The 20,900-nt window shown below is 35.8% G+C and overlaps 2 protein-coding genes across 8 annotated transcripts in view; one reads left to right on the plus strand and one right to left on the minus strand.

Moving 5' to 3' along the window:
• Window positions 1-5,520, plus strand: part of Ankrd42 (ankyrin repeat domain 42) — a 62,141-nt gene extending 56,621 nt beyond the window's left edge. For all 6 annotated transcript variants that reach the window (XM_087212244.1, XM_087212245.1, XM_087212243.1 and 3 more), the window contains one exon: window positions 4,497-5,520. In XM_087212244.1, coding sequence (XP_087068370.1) covers window positions 4,497-4,714 — 218 coding nt within the window. In that variant the 3' untranslated portion in view covers window positions 4,715-5,520. The remainder of the gene's footprint in view (window positions 1-4,496) is intronic.
• Window positions 140-20,892, minus strand: Ccdc90b (coiled-coil domain containing 90B). 2 transcript variants are annotated; one of them, XM_004868270.4, is made up of 9 exons: window positions 20,719-20,892; window positions 15,088-15,207; window positions 13,994-14,097; window positions 10,472-10,573; window positions 9,479-9,520; window positions 9,319-9,390; window positions 9,150-9,203; window positions 7,162-7,276; window positions 140-521 (listed from the first exon to the last, which is right to left on the minus strand). In XM_004868270.4, the coding sequence occupies exons 1-9, from the start codon at window positions 20,816-20,818 to the stop codon at window positions 460-462; spliced, it is 771 nt and encodes a 256-aa protein (XP_004868327.1). In that variant the 5' UTR covers window positions 20,819-20,892; the 3' UTR covers window positions 140-459. The 2 variants fall into 2 exon arrangements, with proteins under 2 accessions (XP_004868327.1, XP_087068376.1); XM_087212250.1 differs by lacking the exon at window positions 9,479-9,520.
• Between the last annotated feature and the right edge of the window lie 8 nt (window positions 20,893-20,900).

The raw sequence follows: 20,900 nt of genomic DNA on the forward strand, positions 1-20,900 counted from the left end.
ATGGGCTCTGCCACTGCTTCAGGCACTGCCTCTGCCCCCACTACCATCATCGTTGTCCTAATCTTTTACTTTCTATAAAAATTTAACTGTGCAATGGTTATCAGTAAAGTTAAATCTTATAAATGTAGAGGACAGGGAATAATTTTCAAATTTGCAGCAGCTATCAACAAAATTTTATTTATAAAGTTGTTTAAACACAAGAAAATTCTGGTTCCTTTTCTATGAACTATCAAAAGTTGGGGACAGAATGCTCTTTCATCTCAAAAAAAATCAAGTTTTGGATGACAGCTTTTCAACATAAAATAAAGACAAAATCAAGGTGAAATACATGAAACACTTTTCTAGTCCATATATACTTGGATAATCTTGTAATAAGTTTCTTCAGCAACTGACAGTGTTGAAATAAAATCTGTCTCGGGGTAGTGTTCTAAGAAGTCATTAGCAGCAGTGGTAGCAGTATCAGTAGTACTTCCAGAATCTGTAAAATCCCAAAGCTATTGCCAAGCAAGTAAACACTGAGGCTGTGAAAAAAAGAAACATTATAGGTCATGCATTTGTAATCGTTTTGCTGAGAATAATGGAATAATATTATCTTCACATTAAATGCGTCTATAAACAAGACATAGATTTTATGCTGTTTTTAATTTCCTAGAAAATTAAACTAAAGATGAAAGATATTAAGGGCATAATTAATGTCAATTCTCCTTAAAAGTGTCCTGTATTTTAAGACACAATAAGAATGAAAATAATTTTAACATGTAGATGTCAGAATATATAAAAGTACTTCAAAGTCATTATCAACATTAGCATTATTAATGACTACTTTAAACTACTTTTGTTTCTTTTTTATTTGGTGGTACTGAGAATTAAACCCAAGGCCTTGAACATGGTAGGCAAGTGCCCTATCACTAAGCTTCATCCCTAGCTCTTTTGTTAAAAATTTTATTTTGGGGCCCGAGATTTAGCTCAGTGGCATGGCCCCTGCCTCGCAAGTGCAAGGTCCTGAGTTTGATCCCTGGTATGGGGAGGGTATTATTTTAAAAAACCAGGTGTGGTGGTGCATACCTATAATCCCAGCACTCAGGAAGCTGAAGGAGGAGGATCACTGTGAGTTTGAGGCCAGTCTTGGCTACACAGTGAGTTCAAGGCCAGCCTGAACTACATAGTGAGACCCTATCTCCAAAAAAAACAAAACAAAAACAAAATTTTACTTTGAGATGGCATTTCACTGAGCTGCCCAGGGTGGACTTGAACTTGTGATTCTCTTGTGTCAGCCTCCCAAATAGGTGAAATTACAGGTGTGTACCACACCTGGCTTTTATATCTTATGATAAATGAAAAACTATCATTCTTATATTAAATATTATGTAGCAACATAGCAAGGCCTCACCTCTTAAAAAAAACTCTTAGAACTATTTAAAAAATGGAAGTTTAATGAAAACTCTTAAAAAGCTAAGAGGTAGAATAAAAGGCAGAAAAAGCATAAGACTTTTTTGGCTAGTACATCATCTTGTCTTTATGTTACATCATTTGAGGTTGAAAATCTGTTTTCTCAGCTTTAAAAAATTAGATTTGAGTGAGCCTTTTAGGGACTCTATTACAGTCTCCAATCTGTTTAAAAAGCTATGAAAGCATTTTTAAAATGGAAGATCTGTGCTGAGGGACAAACTTTTATGACTAAAGAAATGAGAAATTAGCCATGCAAAGTAAAGCTATCTGAATTATAATGTATAACCATATGTTGTCCCATTTGATTTTACTACTTAATGAAACTCATTTAACGATAATATCATTTCTTCAATTTTAAGAAATCGGATTAGGCTTCTTTCTAAGACACAGAGGAGCTGGACATTTTGAGAAAGAATAACAACACTGAGTGTCTTACTGCCCCAGACAATTATGTATTATCCCACTTGATCTGCTACTATTTACCATGGATCAGGTAGCATGTTAGTTTGCTGGGCAATTATATACATTACCTTATTTAATTGTACTTTTAAAAATTAAAAAAATGTTTTGAGTTTCTCATTATGTATTCATTCCAGGCTAGCCTTGAATTTGTGTCGATCCTCGTCTCAGCCTCCCAAATGGTGGGATCACAGGTGTGTGCCACCACATCTGGCTTATCTGTAATTAAAACCCTGTGGAATTGGTGGTGGTATCCCCACTGTACAGATGGGGCAAAAAGCCCAAAGATACATTAATAGCAAGTGGTAGAGCCAAGATTCAAGACTTAAGTATACCTGATGCCGAAGCTTTGTTATCCTGTGACATCTTAAGGACTCAATCTGTCTCTTTTTTTTTTTTTTTTTTGGTACCGGGGATCGAACTCGGGACCTTGCGCTTGCGAGGCAGGCAGCGGAACCATTGAGCTAAATCACCAGCCCTGATTTGTCATTTTTTGAGCTCTATAGTGCTATTTAGGTAATTATGTCCTTTGTTAACTTAAAAGTTAAGAGTTTTAGACTACTAAGTGAATACTTGTTTATTATGAGGGAAATATTTTATTCCTTTATAAGATTACATAACACAATTGTTTCTATACTTAAGTTTCTCCTCATTTCTTGGTGCTGTTATTTCACCTTTTATTTCTTACTATCATTAAGGTAACTATGGAGCAGTTGCAAAATGCTTTTAAATTTGCTGTTTATCTTCTGTGGCCTGTCTAGGAGACATCCTACATTACTATTAATCTGCCCATGACAGAATCTCCCACATTAACATAGATTAATCCATTTATACCAAAGGACCCAATTTTTTGAATTTTTGCATGAAACTCATATATGTTACCTAGAAAAATTCAAAGACCAAGAACTTGAAAAGAAAAATTTTTATTATGCTACATTGTTGTGTGCCATTCCAAAAAAGGAACATTAGGCATAAAAAGATTGAAGAGAAACTGCCATTATCTTATAATTGTTGTCTTCTTGGTGGTGTTTGATACAAGACAGGCCATTCAGATTACTTCCCTGGGATTTTCCAAACTGGAACTAAGGAAAGAGGCTAATCTTTCTTAGGTGGTGAAAGTGGAATGACATGAATCTAGGTGGTAGTGATGTTTCACTCATGGAGGAAGTTGGTATGAGAAAATGAGGCAAGCATTCAGAGACAATATACAAAGTTCTGTTTCTGTAGTTCCACAGTAAGCCAATATATTTCTTCTTCTTCTTCTTTTTTTTTTTGGTACCAGGGATCGAATTCAGGACCCTGCACTTGCCAGGCAGGTGTCGGGGAACCACTGAGCTTAATCCCTGGCCCTATTCTTCCTATGTGTAAGCTAGTTCAAGTTGATTATACAACACCTAAAACTAAAATAGTGACTGATATATGCTGAGACACCAAAGAAGCAAAATGAAAGACTTACAGTTTGATAAGAGTTTTTTTTTTCAAGTGAAATACAAGGTCTTTAATGCTGGGGCTTTGATAGGTGAACTAGGATACTCCCAGCCTCTACCCATTCATGATTGAATTTAATATGTGAATCTCAGATAAATGGGGTCATTATCTTACTAGCAACATCTCAGGTATTCTAGAACCAATAAATCCACTCACTCATGACATTATCTTCCCAATGTTTGATGTATGGAATTCTGGCTTCCTTACGAGTAAAAGCAGTACTAAGAAATATTTGGAGAAGGATACAGAAAGAGAAAAACACATTAGTACTGTTGTTTCTAAATCCTCAGTGAAAAAAGGAAAGGAGAATGACTTAGGAAAATATTTTTCTAAACAATGACTAACTTGTTAATTTCTTTTGGTATTGCCACTAAATCTATTAGGTTGTCCCTGGTATACCCTCTTGAATGAAAGCTTTCTAGATATCATCACTATCTTCCAACTGAGGGTAAAAAAAGATTTTGTTATTAACCAAAATATTGATTCTTTAGGTAAATATTCTGAAGGAAGCTGAGTGGAATTTGAAGCCCTCTCTAACCTGTCTTGCTTTGGAATTGATCTTAAAAGAAGGAACATTCCAAACTGGGCTGTTCTGAAATTTCCCTGGACATTAGAATTGAACTGAAAGTCTCTAGTTCCAGAGATTTTGTTAGAGCAGAAGTTTTCAAAACTTGTTTAGTGTTATAATTCTTTCTTTGATGAATCTTAAGCAGAAACCTAGTATTTTAAAATAAAAATTGAGCATTCTCTTTGTAGAATGGAAAAGGATATACATCAGCTGAAGGCTGGGGCTCATTTTTTTTTTTTTGGCACTGGGAATCGAACTCGGGACCTTGTGCTTGCAAGGCAGGCGCCAGAACCACTGAGCTAAATCCCCGGCCCTGGGGCTCATTTTTCACCTCTCCTGCCACCCCAATACCAGTAGTGGCTGCCTAGACAATCATTGATGGCACAGATCAGCAGTTTTATTTAGGATGGTAGTTCACTGATACACAAATTTAAAATATGCATCTTTTTTACCTCAGATTTTAAATGTGCACAGGAACTTTTTATATAGAAATAATAGCTGCAGGGTATAACAATGTATATATGATCTGAAGGTGGCAGCACCGAGGACCATGTGGGCCCTGGGACCTACCAGGTCCCACTCCTGAAGCAAAGGGCGGCAGATGGCTATGCACCATTTCTTTCTTTGACTGCCAGAGAAAGTACTTTTACTGTTTTCTCCACTATTGAAGAAGATGTCCCAGGTCCAGGACACTATAATGTTTCAGAAGCACAGTGTAATATAAAAGGAGGCCATAGTCTACAAAACTGAGAGAAGCGTTTTAAGAAGTTTATTTCAGATAACCCAGGACCTGCAAGTTATGGACAGTCTTATTGTGGAACACTAGATATCCTGAAGAGAAAAATACTAGAATCTAAAGAGCATCTTCAATCAAAAATTTCAAGAATACCTACTGTTACCAGAAATGTAGATATTCCTTCAATTCCTTCTTGTGGACAGTCATATGGTTATCATACTAATGAAGATGGCAGAATTATAAAATGCTTTCCACCTGCAAATGATAGCACGCTAGGACCAGCATACTACAAACCTCAATTTGATGTTTCCATTGCAACTTTGAAATACAAAGGTATACATTTTGGCAACACTTCAGGAAGAAAAGAGTTACCTAAAAAATTAGGTCTTGGTCCTGGACAGTATGAAATAGTCAAGTAAGGAAGGAAAAGACATTACATTATGACAATATTAATATCAAGAAAGATCAACAGCAAGAGTATTGCTCAAATATCCCACGATTTTATGAAGCAATAGAATTGCAAGAGGAAAAAAAGTTGCCAGTTTTTCAGTGAAGTTCTTCAAAGAGGAAAAAACATGTTTCAAGAGAGATGAGAGGAAAGGATTGAATAAAAAGAAGTGGACAAAATTATGTGTGGGGAAAAGAGGCTGAAAATACTTATTGCTTAAACAAGGATTCAGTATATTTTGGAGCACATACTGTCTTCAAATGTAACTGTAAACTAGTTTGTACTGTTATAATTGATTTTTGTATTCTAAAGTCATATTCAAGGTAAATCTTAAGAACTATGTAAAATAAATAAACCTACTTGGAAAAAAAACCCAATGTATATATGTATATGTATCTTCTCAACATAGTACTGTACTTAGTGATGAAAAATTCAGAGTAGAATGCTTGTTTTTTTTTTTTTTGGTACCTGGGATCAAACTTGGGTCCTTCTGCTTGTGAGGCAGGCAGTGGAACCACTGGGCTAAATCCCCAGCCTAGAATGCTTGTTAATAGCCGGGGATTTAGCTCAGTGGCACCGTGCCTGCCTTGCAAGTGCAAGGTCCTGAGTTTGATCCCTGGTACCAAAAAAGAATGCTTGTTAATAGAGAGTTAACTAAATCAGGCATTTTAATACAATGGACTACTACTCTTTCTAATAAAAAATATATCTATATAAGTATCAATGTTGAACAATTTAAAATATTTAGTTACATTTTAAAAAGTTGTGGAGTGGACCATATTATAAACTAACTACTTTTTAAAAGCATATATAATATTTCCATACAGAAGGAAAGATTGTATTTTAGTAAATATACATAGGGAAGGGATTTGGAAGGTTTTTATTTTCATTGCTTTTGAGTTATATACAATATAATTAAAATATATTACTTTTAGAAAAAGAAAGAAGATAAATGGCACCTGACTACTGCTTTCTGCTTAACTCACTGGGTGCATATAATTTTTTTTATGGATTAAACTATTTATTACTGATATATAATGATAGAGCAGAAACAAGAGTTATCAGTTAGTCTGGATTAGCTCATCAGCTCTGGATAACTTTTTTGGAGGGGTGCATACAATTTTTAAGTCAGATGGTAATACAGGAGCTCAATATGTGACAAGTCTAATTTTGGGGAAGTATCTGTGCTCAGTCAGTTGATTCAAGGGATTATTGCCCACTTCCCTCTGCTTTGTTTACTTTAGTGACTTTTCTCTTTAATCTCATTCATATCCTTTTGAGGTGCACAGCAGTAAAAAGAACATTTTTTTTGCTGGGCATGATAGTGCATGCCCATAATCCAGGTATTCAGGAGGCTGAGACAGGAAGAGCCCAACTTTAAGTCTAGCTTTATAGCTTAGTGAGACTGTGTCTCAAAATAAAAAATAAAAACAAGGGCTAGGGATGTTTCTCAGTGGTAGAACATTTGCCTAGCTTGTATGAGGCTCTGAGTTTGATCTCCAGTAATGAATGAATGAATTAATCAATTAATTAATTTGGTACCCAGGATTGAACTTTGGCCCTTGTGCTTGCAAGGCAGGCGGCAACACCACTGAGCTAAATTCCCAGCCCATGAATTTACTTTTTTCATTGTGGAATACCTAGTTTATCCTTGTTATCATTTTAAGGTTTTGGTTTTTTTTTTTGCAGTACTGGGGATCTAACTCAGGACCTTGCACTTGTGAGGCAGGCGGGATACCACTGAGCTAGATTCCCAGCCCTTCCTTGTATCATTTTGTACAAGGGTTTATATATTTCTCTGGTATCCATATGCTTTTGCCTAGTTGCAGAGTTGACTGGTAAATTTGTATCTTGAGACTGGAGCTTTTTTCAAGTACTATAGGGACAAAATAAAGGAACCTTGTTATAGATCCTTTTTTTATTTCCCCCTGTACTTGCATGATTACCTTGAAAGGTAGGAAATAATAAGTCTGAAAATTAAATGACACCAATTCCTTTTTCTGATAGTCTTACCTGCAAGATAACGAATTGTCTCAAGTTTGTTAGACTCCATCAGTGTTTTTAAGGAAGCAATTTCAGTGTCAATTTTATTACTGGTCTCTGAAATAACACTTTTGGTTTGGGTATCCTGTAAATAAGAATAAATATGAAAACTAAATTTTATTCCTATATATCATGGCAAAAACATCTATACTAGAAACCCTCACTTAAGCACCAACTGTAGATTTCAAAACTTTCAAGTGGAGAAAAACAGTAAAAGCATAATGGTATTAAAAAACATTAAGTGAACATCATACAACTGACAAATTACATTACATTCCTCCAACTGTCATATTTGGAGGTAATTTTTTTTTTCTTTTTTGGTTTTTTGAAATATGGTCTCAGTATGCAGTTCAGGCTGGCCTTAAGCTCACTATGTAGCAGAGGCTGGGCTGGAACTCTCAGTGATCCTCCTGCCTCAGCCTGTCAAGTGCTGGGATTTCGGTGTGTGCCACCATGCCCAGTAGAGATAATTTCTTAGGATAATCACATAATGGGTATATTCACTAAACCTCATATTTGAGATCTAACTATATAAGATGAAAAATTAAGACTCTAATTTTTATAATTCCAGAACCATCACTTTCTGTTTGTAAATTCCTTAGAATGTTATGGTTAAACTTTAAATATATTCTGTAAAAGAAAAAAAATAAAAAAGCGGGCCAGGGATTTAGTTCAGTGGTTCTGTCACTTGCCTCGAAAGCACAAGGACCCGAGTTCGATTCCCAGTACCAAAAAGAAAAAAAAATCAAAAAGGAAAAAATCAACCAGGTTTATAATATGAACTGGAATGTACCTGATGGGTGACACTGAATGTGTAGGGGTTGGAGCTAAGAAAAGAGTTGTGAGAAAAATCTGCTGATTCCCTTGTTTACTCCTTTCTCTGGCCAAGAAGAGAACAGGACTCTTAAAATGTCAAACATGATCTTCTCTTGTTAAATACTAAGCAAGAGGGCCAGGCCAGGGATTTAGCTCAGCAGTTCTGCTGCCTGCCTTGCAAGTGGAAGGTCCTGAGTTTGATCCCCAGTACCAAAAAAACCAAACCAAAAAACTAAACAAGAGGGGCCAGGGACTTGGCTCCGTAGCACCGTGCCTGACTCAAAAGTGTATGGTTGCGAGTTTGATCCCTGGTACCAAAAAGAGAAAAAGAAAAAAACACTAAGCAAGAGTGATGTCTCTTCTATTAAAAAGCCAAATGGCTTTTAACTTAAGAAAAAGACTAGGTTGGGCTGGGGATTTAGCTCAGTGGTGCTGTCACCTGGCTCGAAAGCCCAAGGTCCCGAGTTCGATCCCCGGTACCAAAAAAGAAAAAGACTAGGTTGACTCAAAATGCTGGTGTTTCATCAAGCCATAGAGATGAATAATACCTATTTTACAAAGGTTGATATGAAAATTAAATGAATTCACAGATACAAGGAAGAATGTTAAGTAGTATCTAGTATATAATAAATATTTAATAAATACTGTGATTTTAAAAATTTAAGGTAATTATTTAAATCTAGATAATCATTTAAATACTAATAGTGAGTCTTTGGCTTTTTGAAAATAGATACTGTCTATGTAAAAATAGTTTTAAAAAGTATGCCACGTGAGCTGGGCGTGGTGGTACATGCCTGTAGTCCCAGCACTTGGGAGGCTGAAGCAGGAAGATCACTATGAGTTTGAGGCCTGCCTGGGGTACATAGAGAGTTCAAGGCCAGCCTGAACTACATAACAAGACCTTGTCTCAAAAAAAAAAAAAAAGTATGCCATGTGGAAAACTCAATTCTTATTCCAAGGACTACAGCTAATACACAACCATCTACATGGGGGCAGCCTCCCCAGAAGTGAGGCCAACTATAACAGCCATAAGAAAACCACAGATTCTGCAGGATGTTTTAAAATTCATACTTATAAACTGAAACACATAAAAGCAGTTATATAAAGCTATTTGGAAGAGAAATTTCTACATGCTCTCTTACCTTTCTGGTAAATTCTGTGGTTGCTTCCATAAGTTGCTTTTCTTGATCTGTAAACTAAAGAATGCAAAGCAGCAGGAGGTTAAAAAATTAAAAAGAAAAAAAAAATTAAAAAGAATATAAAAGGAGTAAGCAACCAAGAAAGCACACTGAAGAAGAAGAAGCACATTACCATATCTGTTACTCTGCTTCTTTCTAGGTTGATGTCTAGTTTATTATCTGCTCTGATTCGGCTGGTTTCATGCTTAAAAAAAAAAAAAGAAAAGAAAAGAAAAATTTAAGTGATCATATCATATGAAATGTTTTGAAATTAGTAGAAAAATTTCACTTACTATCAGTTGTTGTTTAACTTGATCTAATTCAATTTTCATTTTCTAGGTATAAGAAAGATCACATGCAATTAACATTAAACCAAAAGTATATATTATGATTTATGTAAAAAATCTATATCCTAGATTAGCACACTTTGGACCTTTAAAGATTTCTAATACAGAATCTAATAGAACAGGCCATCAAATTCAGAAAATAGGCATGGTGGTGCTTGCCTGTAAACCTAGCACTCAGGAGGCTGAGGCAGGAGGATTGGCGTGAGTTCAAGGCCAGCCTGGGATACATAGTAAGTTCAAGACTAGGCTGAACTACATAGTGAGACCCTGTCTCAAAAAAAAAAAATTCTTATGAACAAAACATTAGACAAAGCACTTATGTTTTAATATTCTTTAAAAATGACTTGATTTTCTGAATTTAAAAATATTTATGCTAGGGAATAATATTATCTTGAATTTCTGGTTTAATTACAGAAACATTTTTCTTAAGTGACAAAGATAATTGGTATATGGTCAAATACAATGGAAAACCCATTACTTTTAGTTTTGCAAACATTATATGATTAGCTATTGAATTTTGTTTTTCTTTTTCACAATGCTGGGGATTGAAACCAAAGTTTGTGCACTGGGCTACAAATTTTTTATTTTGAGGCAGGATCTTGCCAAGTTCCTAAGTTGCATGAACTTTGAATCCTCCTGCCTTAGCTTCCCAGACTGCTGAGCTTATAGGTATATGCTATGCTTAGCTTACAACAGAAATTTTATATACTATATAGAGCTCAAAGATTTTCCCTTTTGTATGATTTTTACATATATAAAATATAACTTATTCATCAGAATATAAGAAACTAATTTACACATAAAATTAAGCATGGTTAAACATTTTTAGTCTAAGTACTTATTGTTTAATAACCACATGAAGTTATTTGGTCTTATTAACTTATTCACCAAGTAGCATATTTATAAGATCAGTTAATAATAAATTAAAACTTGTATCACCTCATTCTCTGCTCTCAGATTTGCAAATTCACTTTTTTCTAGGATGACCATATCTTTCCTGATAGAATCCAAATGAGCCATTAGCTGTTGAACTGTTATTTCCTAGAAAAAAAAAAAATCAATGTGTGATTTATATAATGTCATCCTTTTGTGGATTTTTTCATAAAATTTAAAATAATGTCAAGATATTATAAAATGTTGCTTTAAGTAAAAAAATGAAACTTACACATCTGAAATCTTAAAATAAAAATGAGATTCAATTAAGAAAAAGCATTTTCCTATAAGAGAAATAAATGTCTAGGTCTTTTATGAAAAGAATCCCAATAAAACACTTATTTAGACCCGAAGAGTTCCTCAACAAATGGTAAATAATAGAGGCTATAACAATTTCTGTCTTCGAAAGGCCTGGAATGCACACACCTCCAAAAACAACTTTCAGGTGAGACATTTAAAAGTGTGAGCTAAGGGCCTGGGATTTAGCTCAGTGGTTCCGCTGCCTGCCTCGCAGGCACAAGGTCCTGAGTTTGTTCCCTGGTACCAAAAAAAAAAAAAAGACATAAAAGTGTGAGCTGTAGACTTAGGCTGTCTAGATCTGAATCTAAACACTGCCACCTTCTGTGAGATTTTGGATAAGTTATTTAAATTCTTTGGTCTACTCATTTGTGAAGTGTAACCGATAATAGTACCTACACCTTGCAGAGTTGTTCTGAAGATTAAATGAGATAATATACATGTAATGATTAAAACAGTTTTTCTGCACATGGTTAGTAGCCAGTAACTGTTAGCTATTATTACTAATGGATTAGGGAAACTGATGGCTGAAGCAGAAGAGTGTGATTCCCAAATTCTGATGCAGAGAAAGTTTTGACTTAAACACTAATCCTATCATATTATAAGTGTTTTTAACTGTGGGTAGCAGACATCCAATTTTTTTTTCACACTAGTTATAATCATTATTCAAATGCTCAGTCTCTTCTCATGATGAGGCACAGAAAACTGCATGTCAGTAAGTTCATTGTATAGTTCTGGTACTGTTTATCTTTCATTCACACTCTGGGAATCAGTTAGGGACATCCCTGATTTTTATGCTTTTCCTAACCCTCATATATTATTGAGCAAGGGTTCAATTTCCTTTATCCAGTTCTTGGAATATTTGAGAATAAGCTGAGAAGTCCTATAAATGTGACCTCTAGAGACTATCAGTCTGCTTCCCTCCAAGTATCATTATATAAAGAAATTCTATGAAATTTTATATATATATGTATTTTTTTTTTTCTTTTTTTCTTTTTTTGGTGCAGGTGATAGAACTTGGGATCTTCCGCTTGCGAGGCAGCAGTGGAACCACTGAGCTAAATCCCCGGCCCTGAAATTATATAGATTTTTGTTCCTGAGACTACATAAGAAAGAGTTGCAGGGGCCGGGGATTTAGCTCAGTGGTTTTGGTGCCTGCTACCCAAGTGCAAGGACCCAAGTTTGATCCCCGGTACAAAAAAAAAAAAGAAAGTCGCAAATGTAATTACAGATTTCTTATGGAGACTGGGCCTTTGAACCTGAGAGTAAGAGATTGTACTATGGCTCTAATAGCTTTTTTTTCTTTCCTGTGGCAGTACTGGGTATTGAACCTTGAACCTAGGCTTTCTCACTGAGCTACATTCCCAGCTTACTAAAAAAAATTTTGTTTTAAATTTTGAGACAAGTTCTCTGGCTAAGCTCAAACTTGTGATCTTCCTGCCTTGGCCTAACAGAGTGCTGGCATTTCAGGCTTGTGCCACTAGACTTGACTTAAAAGCCCTTTTTTTTTAAACTTCATTCTTCCTTTAAATACAGCTTGTGAGTCAAAAAGCCTATAATACAGCACATATGCCTATCTTCAAAAGCTTTAAATGGAAAGATATAATCAGTCATTAGGCATCAAGCTTATTACTATAAGTCTGATTGTTAGAAATTTTTTAATTTTTAAAAAATTTCCAATGATTGTTGTAGCCTTTATGGAGCCATTAAAGATTGAGCAGTTAGTTTGGTCCTTTCTGAAGCAATCAAGTAGGCAGCTTGTTTTTCTGCTGGTCCTGAGTGTTAACTCCATCCTTCAAGACGTCCTTTTGCTTTAGTCTGTCCTGGAAGTGGGACTGGTAATGAGGTTAGTTAGGCTCAAGGATAGAATGGGAATTTAACCTCACATACCAGTAATAAAAAGCCAAAAGTTTAATAGTAATATCCTACATCTAAACCTACATTTTGTATATAGGATTAAATGGTCATGGCAGCATGAAGATTCCTCAAATCAGTTTTAATTGCTACCTATAGAACAGGCAAACTTAAAACTTTAAGAGTAAATTACTGAAAACACCAGTAGTTCCATGTAACTCTTTTAGGCTACATCAGAGCTTTGGGAGAATTAATTAAATGGCTGGCTTTTTCTTTAGTGGATTTACTCACCTGCTATGACTGAACATACTAAGCTAAAATTATGCATACACAAATTTAAAGATAAGTTAAATATAGGGGGATAAATGGGGCCAGGGATTTAGCTCAGTGGGCCGCCACCTGCCTCGCAAGCGTAAGGTCCCAAGTTCAATCCCCAGTACAAAAAAAAAAGAAAAAAAATATGATGAATGTTTAAATTAAAATGTCTAATTAGAGATTATCTTAAACTATCTTTAAAAGCTTTTGATGCTTAAAGTGATGACATTTTATTTTATTTTATTTTTTGGTACCGGAGATCGAACTCGGGACCTTGTGCTTGCGAGGCAGGCGGCGGAACCACTGAGCTATATTCCCAGCCTAGTGATGACATTTTATACCACAGATTCTAATTTTATGTAAGAAGTCCTAATTTTTCTTTTGTGCTTTGAAATATTTATCTGAAGAAACCTAAATTTGAAAAATTAAAATAATAAAGTAAGCATAGAAAAAAAAATAGATTCTCAACTATTTCACAATGGACATGAATTATTATTCCAGTGAAGTTAGGTTATTCTATCCTTTATATAAAATTACTGCTTTTTGTCTATATCACCACAATGTGAAAACTCTTGCAAATTACTCAATGTCTCTCAGCCTATCTTCAGCGGCAAACTAAAATGCTGCCTACTTTTCAAAGTTGTTAGATTGAACAATATATGAAAATTACCTAACAATGTGCCTCTTACATCTTCTTAGTAAATAGTATTAATTGACTTTAATAATTTGTGTATCCAGTCAAGCAGTTTCTGAGATCTTTCCCAACCATGTTAGTCCTTTCTGTGAACCACAACACATAAAGGACAGCAATAAAATGTATCATATGGAAGAAATGTGTTGTTTTCTTCACGAAGAAAAAGTCATTCCACTAACAAAATTCTGTTCTTTATATAACCATAATCTTACTAAGACTATTGAATTCTTAAATTTCTAGATACTGACTTTACTAAAGATCTTTCCTTTCTTGCTCTCCCTTCCTTTCTCTTCTTTTCATTCCCCCTCCATTCCTTGCAAAAGAACATCTAATGAAACTGTCAGAAATGATAAACATGAATGTATTACCTGTTGCGCCTGAGTGACCATCTCCTTATAGATAGTATCCAGGCTGACATTAGATAAAGTGGTTAATGCTGATACAATTGTTTCTGCTTGTGCTTTGTCAAATCCTGTAGGCCACAAATAAGTATTTATATTTTAAAAATATAAAACATTGCACATCCTTATCAGGATAGCTGGAATAACTTTCCACTTTCCCGGACATTTAGACTGTTATACTGTTTAAAAAAGATAGTAACATTAAAAATTGACAGATAATGCTAAATTACTGTCTAAAATTACTATGTAATTTTAATTCCTCATATACCTCCAGCAACACTGGATATTACTAGTGAATTTTTTTTTTTCCTGTACTGGGGTTTGAACCCAGAGTCTTCATGCTGAGAGCTACATCCCAGGGTCTATTTTATTTTATTTTATTTTGTTTCAAACAAGATCTCACTGAGTTGCTAAGTTGCCTAGGTTGGGCTCAAACCTGCCATCTTCCTGCTTCAGGCTCCAAGAGCACTGGGATTATAGGAATGCACCATCATGCCTGGCTCTTTGCCTATTTTTCTATAAAATTGCTGAATTTTTTCTTATTGATTCCTAAGAACTCTATTTAGCTTTTTATCTGGAGTTTCAGAAAGGGATCTGTTTTTTCCAATGGTTAATCATTTATCACATCTTATTTATTAGTTTTTTTCCTAATTTGTAATGCCTTATCACATGCTAAATCCATTTATGTCTCTAATTACCATTGTTTTATTAATGAACATTCCTATTCCTGTCACATCATAAATTATCATTGGATATCTGATAACTTATGCTGATTCTTTGAGTTTTTAAATTCTTGAACACTTGTACTTCCATTCAGAGTTTATCATCAGCCTAGAAATGAGTTTTCTTTTTAATTAGAATCATTCTGCATATAATTTTATATAATGCCTTTTCATTAAAAGCATTTTGAGCACTTCCCATATTCTTTAAGCAAACTATTTTTAATGATTGTGAAATATTCCACTGTATGGATGGCACTTATATTTAAATAATTACTCCTTAATTGTTCATAATAACAATATTGATTTTCTTCTTTCAAGAAATAGTACTCATTTTCTCACCATGAGTTTCTAAATCCCGAACCAATGCATGGGTATCAAAAGTTAATTTCCTTTGTTCTAAAGGAGTTATGTCCACTGGCCTCCTATCATATCCTTCCTTGCTTGTGGTGGTCAAGAAATCTGAAAAGAAAAGAAAATGCTGGTTTTTTTCTTGTAATAACTGATAGAGGTATCATACTTTGGCTTCTAAAGCATTTTCCCCATACACTTATAAAGTTTCAGCTCTCCTTAGTTCACTAATCTCACCCAAGTTCACTCCTGAGCCTTGAAAAATCTCAGATATTATTCTGTACACAGCAAATACTTAATGTTTCCTTTTCTTCTTTCAATATTCAGAAATGTTAAAAGAGTTCAACTGGTAGGACACCTAGGGAAGATAACCATGAGGGAAGGGTGTAAAAGTGCAGGGAGGGGGAAAGGATCCTATCTAAGCACCATATATGCATGTATGGAAATGTCACAGTGAAATCCATTAATCTATTCAACTAGTATGTTAATTATAATTTAGATGCAGGAAAAATGTACAGTATTAAAAAGTTGGTCTGAATTTGTATGACATATTAAATGCTTTGGATATCACTATCTCAACTCTTAATTACTGGAGAGTAGAAATTACCTAACTCAGAGCTATGAAAAAGTTTTACACCTGTATTTCCACCCAAAGTAGCTTTCCATGGTCCCGCTCTCTTACATGTCCACATAGTTTATTTCCTACACAGTTCTCAGCTCTACTGTAGTTGTCCTGTTTGCTGTTTGTCTCTCTGAACTAGGATATAAGCTCTGTAGCTGTTTGACTGTTTTTCATTACTCTATCTTCAGCTCCTAGAAGAGCTCTTTGGCACAACAGTGATTCACAATTTTTACCACTGAATCAATCAATGAATCTGATTTTAAATCCTGTTTACCAGTATCAGTCCAAAAGCCCTAGGAAATATTTCTGATTTATGAAATAACTTGTTTCAATTAATTTCTACTTTTTGACCTAGACACAGTGTAGTCCTTTTCTATTTACTGTTGATGAATTTTATTGTAAGATATTTGCTTTCAGGGAGAACCCTGCCCATACACAAGTTATTTACTATTGTAACATATTAAATAATTTCTAGTTAGTATAATTACCAAACACAAGGTATTCTATCAAATAGTTTATATGTTAATGAAGGCAAGATGGTGTTAACTCACTTTTGATAAAAAAAAAAACACAACAGATACCTAGGTAAGGTAAAGAATTTGTCCAAGGTCACAGAGCCAGTGGCAGATTTAGAACCCAGACTCAGGTTCTTTTGATTCCAAAGCTTATTTTCTTTCCAGCATGCTATGTTGTCTCTCATCTATCTTATGCCACTTAAAATAGTTACATACTTAAAAGAGAATAGATGTAACTTCAGGCATTACTTTTCTGTTAGTATTTTGTAGGGCAAATGTGATTCCTTCCTAGATACTTTTCAGCCAACACAATAAGGAATGCCAGGTCATGTGCTTGACACGGGATAAAATGACAAGCAAATCCGGACATACCTGGTATCCTCATTGATTTTACAGACCAGTTGGCAGAAAACATGTTAAAAAAATAATCTGAACATCAACTTGAAATTCAAATGGTAAGAGATAAAAATGTTTTAAAATAGGAAAATTAGCAGTTATAAAGGTGGAATAACTTCTTTTAAAGCACATATTAGCACAATGTCAGCATTCTTCTTGGGTTGAATGTTAAAAGGGTTAAAAGATTTGCCTTTGTATGTCCAGTGTCAGACCTGAAGTAGGAGAGAAAAAGGAAAATGACAGGGAAAAGGTACAGATTTCACCAGGATTTCCAATAACAATTACATGAGGAGTAATGATTCGGTATCTTTAGTTTTCTGTTCCTGATTAAAGTTCATTCTTTTATTTGGTGTTTAGAGAAAAATCAGTAATAGAAGATAACATTTTACTGTTTTCACACCTCTTATTCAGTCCTTAAAATTCACACTATGTATGAGGAAAATTGAGGCTCAGAGTAAAGAGATTTGTCTCAGATCTTAAGGTCCTCTATGTATGTATATTAGTACAGTTCCCTTAACTTCAGCCAACAAACACTGAATAGCTCACAAAGATTAGCTTTCTACTAAATTTGGGATGGAAACCAAACACCTCAATAGTGTCAACAAATCTTTGCAGGGTGGAGCTCCTCTCATGGCCCATTATGGTCTCTGGCCCTCTGTTTTGATTTTGAGCCAGAGTCTATGTAGTTCAGGCTGGCCTCAAACTTTCAACAGTCCTCCAGTCTCAGCCTCCCAAGTGTTGGGATTACAGGCATGTGCCACCACGCCTGGCTGGCCCTATGTTTTTAAGGGCTGATTTTAATTCCACAAACCTTACATACTTTTTTTCCTCAGGGACCTTTGCCAAGTCCCTGTCAGAAAGCTCTCTTTTTTGTCTGCTCATATTTGTCCTTCATAATTCAGGCCAGCTTGCCCAGACTCGCTTTTAGGTCAAGTTCCTCTTTACAATACTGTGTAATATTCTTTTGCAACATCCTTTATGATTTACACATTTATGTGACTCTTAATTAACTTCCCTAATAGACTAGTGGTCATTCAACTATTGCCTTCAGGCAACCTCATCTTTTTCCAAATAGATTTAGTTAAAAAGTATTTGTAATTGACCACGTCTCACAAAGCCTAAAATATTTACTATTTGATTCTTGAGCTAAACCCCAAAGTCACTAAGAGTAGGAGCATCTGTTCTTGCACATCATTGAATCCCTAATCCTTAATACAATTCCAGATGCTACTACTATTGAATAAAAGGCACTGTGTTTGGCATTATGTATACTATAATAAAAAAGGTTTTGTTTTGTTTAAGATCTCACTGTTGCCCAGGCTGGACTTCTGGTATCAAATGAACCTACCTCTAGAGCAGCAGAGATTACAGGTGTGCACTACCACATCTGGCTTTTAATGATGTATTATCGAGGTATATCTTTAAGGGAATGTAAAAGAGAAACATCTGACCCTCTTTGAGAATAATGGATCAAAAGTATCTTTTTATTTTTTTTGAGACATGGTCTTGTTACATAGTTCAGGCTGACCTCAAACTTGCAGATCCCAGGACGGGAATTTAGCTCAGTGGTGCTGCCACCTGCCTCGCAAGTGCAAGGTCCATAGTTCAATCCCTGGTACCCCCCCCAAAAAATATGCCTTACTAAAGAATCACTTTGGGCTGGGGATTTAGCTCAGTGGTTTTGCTGCCTGCTGTGCAAGCGCAAGGACCTGAGTTCAATCACCAGTACCAATAAAACCCCAAAAACAAAATAAAAAAACTTGCACAATTGGCTCAGCCTCCTGAGTGCTGGGATTACACATGTACTACCATGTCTGGCAAGAGTGGCTCTTTATAAAGCTGTATCTTAAAGTTACCCAGATAACACAGCAGAATTATCAAAATTCACCAAAAGCATGAGATGCCTTTGCTATTCCCACCTTTTTATGTACCATGGGGCTAAGAATTGATAATACATTAGGATATGTGGAACATTTTTCCTCATGTCCTCAAGTATTCATGTGATACTTCATCCTCACAATCCTGTAAGGTAGGTGTTGATATTCTTTCTGCCAGGATGTGTGTGTGGGGGTGTGTTCAGTCCTCTTTGGGTGTCACGCTCACTATCCTGACCATCTATGACCAATCTGACTTATTAGAACTTAAGTTATTTGCAGGTATATTAGAAGGAAGAGATGAGATGGCCAGAATCAGTTTTCATCTCAAGGTAGAATAGGCTTTTTTTTTTTGGAACTCAGGACCTGTTTGCTAGGCAGGTGCTATGACGCTGAGCTAAATCCCCGGCCCAGAAGAGGTTTTTATTAAAAGTTCCCAGAACTTAAACATCTGTGTGAAGCCCTAAACCTTTCCTTTCATTATTTCATATTTTGATTTTCATATCTATTGTGTGTCTTCAGAGAAACTCAAAGTTTAGACTTAACCAGCTTAAAAAGCTGTAATTATGTATCATAGATTCGAACTCTGTCCTATCATGCACCATGCTACTCTTTGCTGAAAACATCCAGATTTACTTTTGAAAAATATGTAGTCTCATTAAATCTAACTTGTAAGTTTTATATTAATTTACTAAATTTAGAGCTGAAATACTTCAGTAACATGGCTGGTTATTTTTCTGTCAGGAATTGGAAGAGGCATTACAACATATATTTTTTTTACATATTAATCTACTGACATGTGCTGTGCTAGTTGCTAAGATTTGTAAGTTAAGAATTACTGATTTGTAAATTAAATAATAATAAACTAACAGAGATACCAAGCCCCACCCCTGGAGACTAACTTAGTACATCTAGGACAAGGGTTGAGAATCCATATTTTTAAAAACACATCCACTGTTTTTGATGTTCTCTTAAGTTTGAGTAGTAATAAACTAGGAATATAGTGCTACGGGGCATAAAATTTAGGAAAAAAAAAATCACACTGCTGTCCTAGATAAGATCCTTCCATGGGTCAGAGGTCAAATTCCTTGGTTACTGATATTATTAGGCAAGTTTAAAGCACTGGCACACAATATTCCAATTCTTGTTCAGTGAAGAGGGTCACAGGGAGATTTAAGTTTTTCCCAAGACCAATTAGACTCAAGGGAGATAACAATTATTTAAAAATATTTAATATTTATGGTGATTTTCCACTATGACATATACTTCAAAGTTCATTCTCTAAAAATGTTAATTTTCTTTTTTTTTTTTTTGAGACTGGGTCTCATTATGTAGTTGGCAGTCCTCTTGCTTCAGCCTTCCAGGAGTTGAGATTACAGGTGTGAGCCACCGCCCTTAGCCATTTTATGTTTTCATTAGACTTTTTAAACAAAGTACATCTCCAAAAGTTTGCAATGCTAAAATGAGATTGGGATGATTTTCAAGTGTTCAAAATAAAATGCCACCCGTTTTTGTACAGTCCATTACAATGTGTGTATGTGCTAAACACCCAAATATGTAACCAAGACCTTGTAGATGATCCTGACTGCTAAAGAGCAATCTTACAAATGGAGCATCAACAAGTGCAGTCTTGACTGCAGCTGTTACTGGTGTGAATGAAATGAAACAATGAGCAAAACTGTACGAATAGTGTGGATGCAAGCGATATGTCTGGGTACTGACTACCCGTAAATTACTATGTGATTGCAAAGGACTAAGGATTACAGCCAGAATAAAGCTGATCTGATCTGAAATGTGTGATGCAGTTTACCAAACATACTGTGCCTGGGCTGCTGACCAGCATCTAAGTAACAATCTAAATCTGAACAAGCCACAGAAAAACAATCACGACACTCTCATAGAAATTAGAAAAGTTTGGTTTTGACAGATCTATGAGATTACTGGCCTCACCTGACAGATAAAAAGGACAGAGGAAGAAGCCAGGTGCTAAGTCCAGGGCTTTGGAGGCTTGCTCTTCTAAAAGGAAGGCAGTTCTCTCCCCAGGCCTCTCTTTCCCGCCCCGGTTCCCAGCATTAACCAGGGAGACGGGATGCGGGTCGCCAGCTCAGTGCAGTTTGGGGAAGTGGGCGTGGCGCCTTCGCCTCCCGGTCGCGACCCACCGGAATCGTCTCGCTAGACAGTACTCGGGCACAAGTGGCACGATGCTTCGCCTCACCTCTCCGCAGGGCCGGCGAGAAACGCCCGCGCGGAGTTGAAACGCAGCGGCCCCCGCTGCCATCAGAGCGCAAGAGGCGCCAAGCCCAGCGACACCTCATCTTCTCAGCTTCCCGAGGGGCAGGAAGCGGAAGGCGGGAAAACTTCGCTCAGGCTTTCGGGCAAGGTAGTTCCGCCACAGCG

This window comes from Heterocephalus glaber, unplaced genomic scaffold (genome assembly GCF_053883595.1).
Source record: "Heterocephalus glaber isolate CG9 unplaced genomic scaffold, H.glaber_assembly_v1.0 deba00001429, whole genome shotgun sequence".
NCBI classification, from domain to species: domain Eukaryota; kingdom Metazoa; phylum Chordata; class Mammalia; order Rodentia; family Bathyergidae; genus Heterocephalus; species Heterocephalus glaber.

Excerpts from the sequence above, each read along its gene's own strand:
- Ccdc90b (XM_004868270.4), bottom strand. The coding sequence starts at position 20,818 with ATGAGGTGTCGCTGGGCTTGGCGCCTCTTGCGCTCTGATGGCAGCGGG. Across the intron at positions 14,098-15,087 it reads TCGGGATTTAGAAACTCATG|GATTTGACAAAGCACAAGCA; the intron begins GTGAGAAAATGA and ends TGTGGCCTACAG. Across the intron at positions 10,574-13,993 it reads TGGTCACTCAGGCGCAACAG|GAAATAACAGTTCAACAGCT; the intron begins GTAATACATTCA and ends TTTTTTTTCTAG.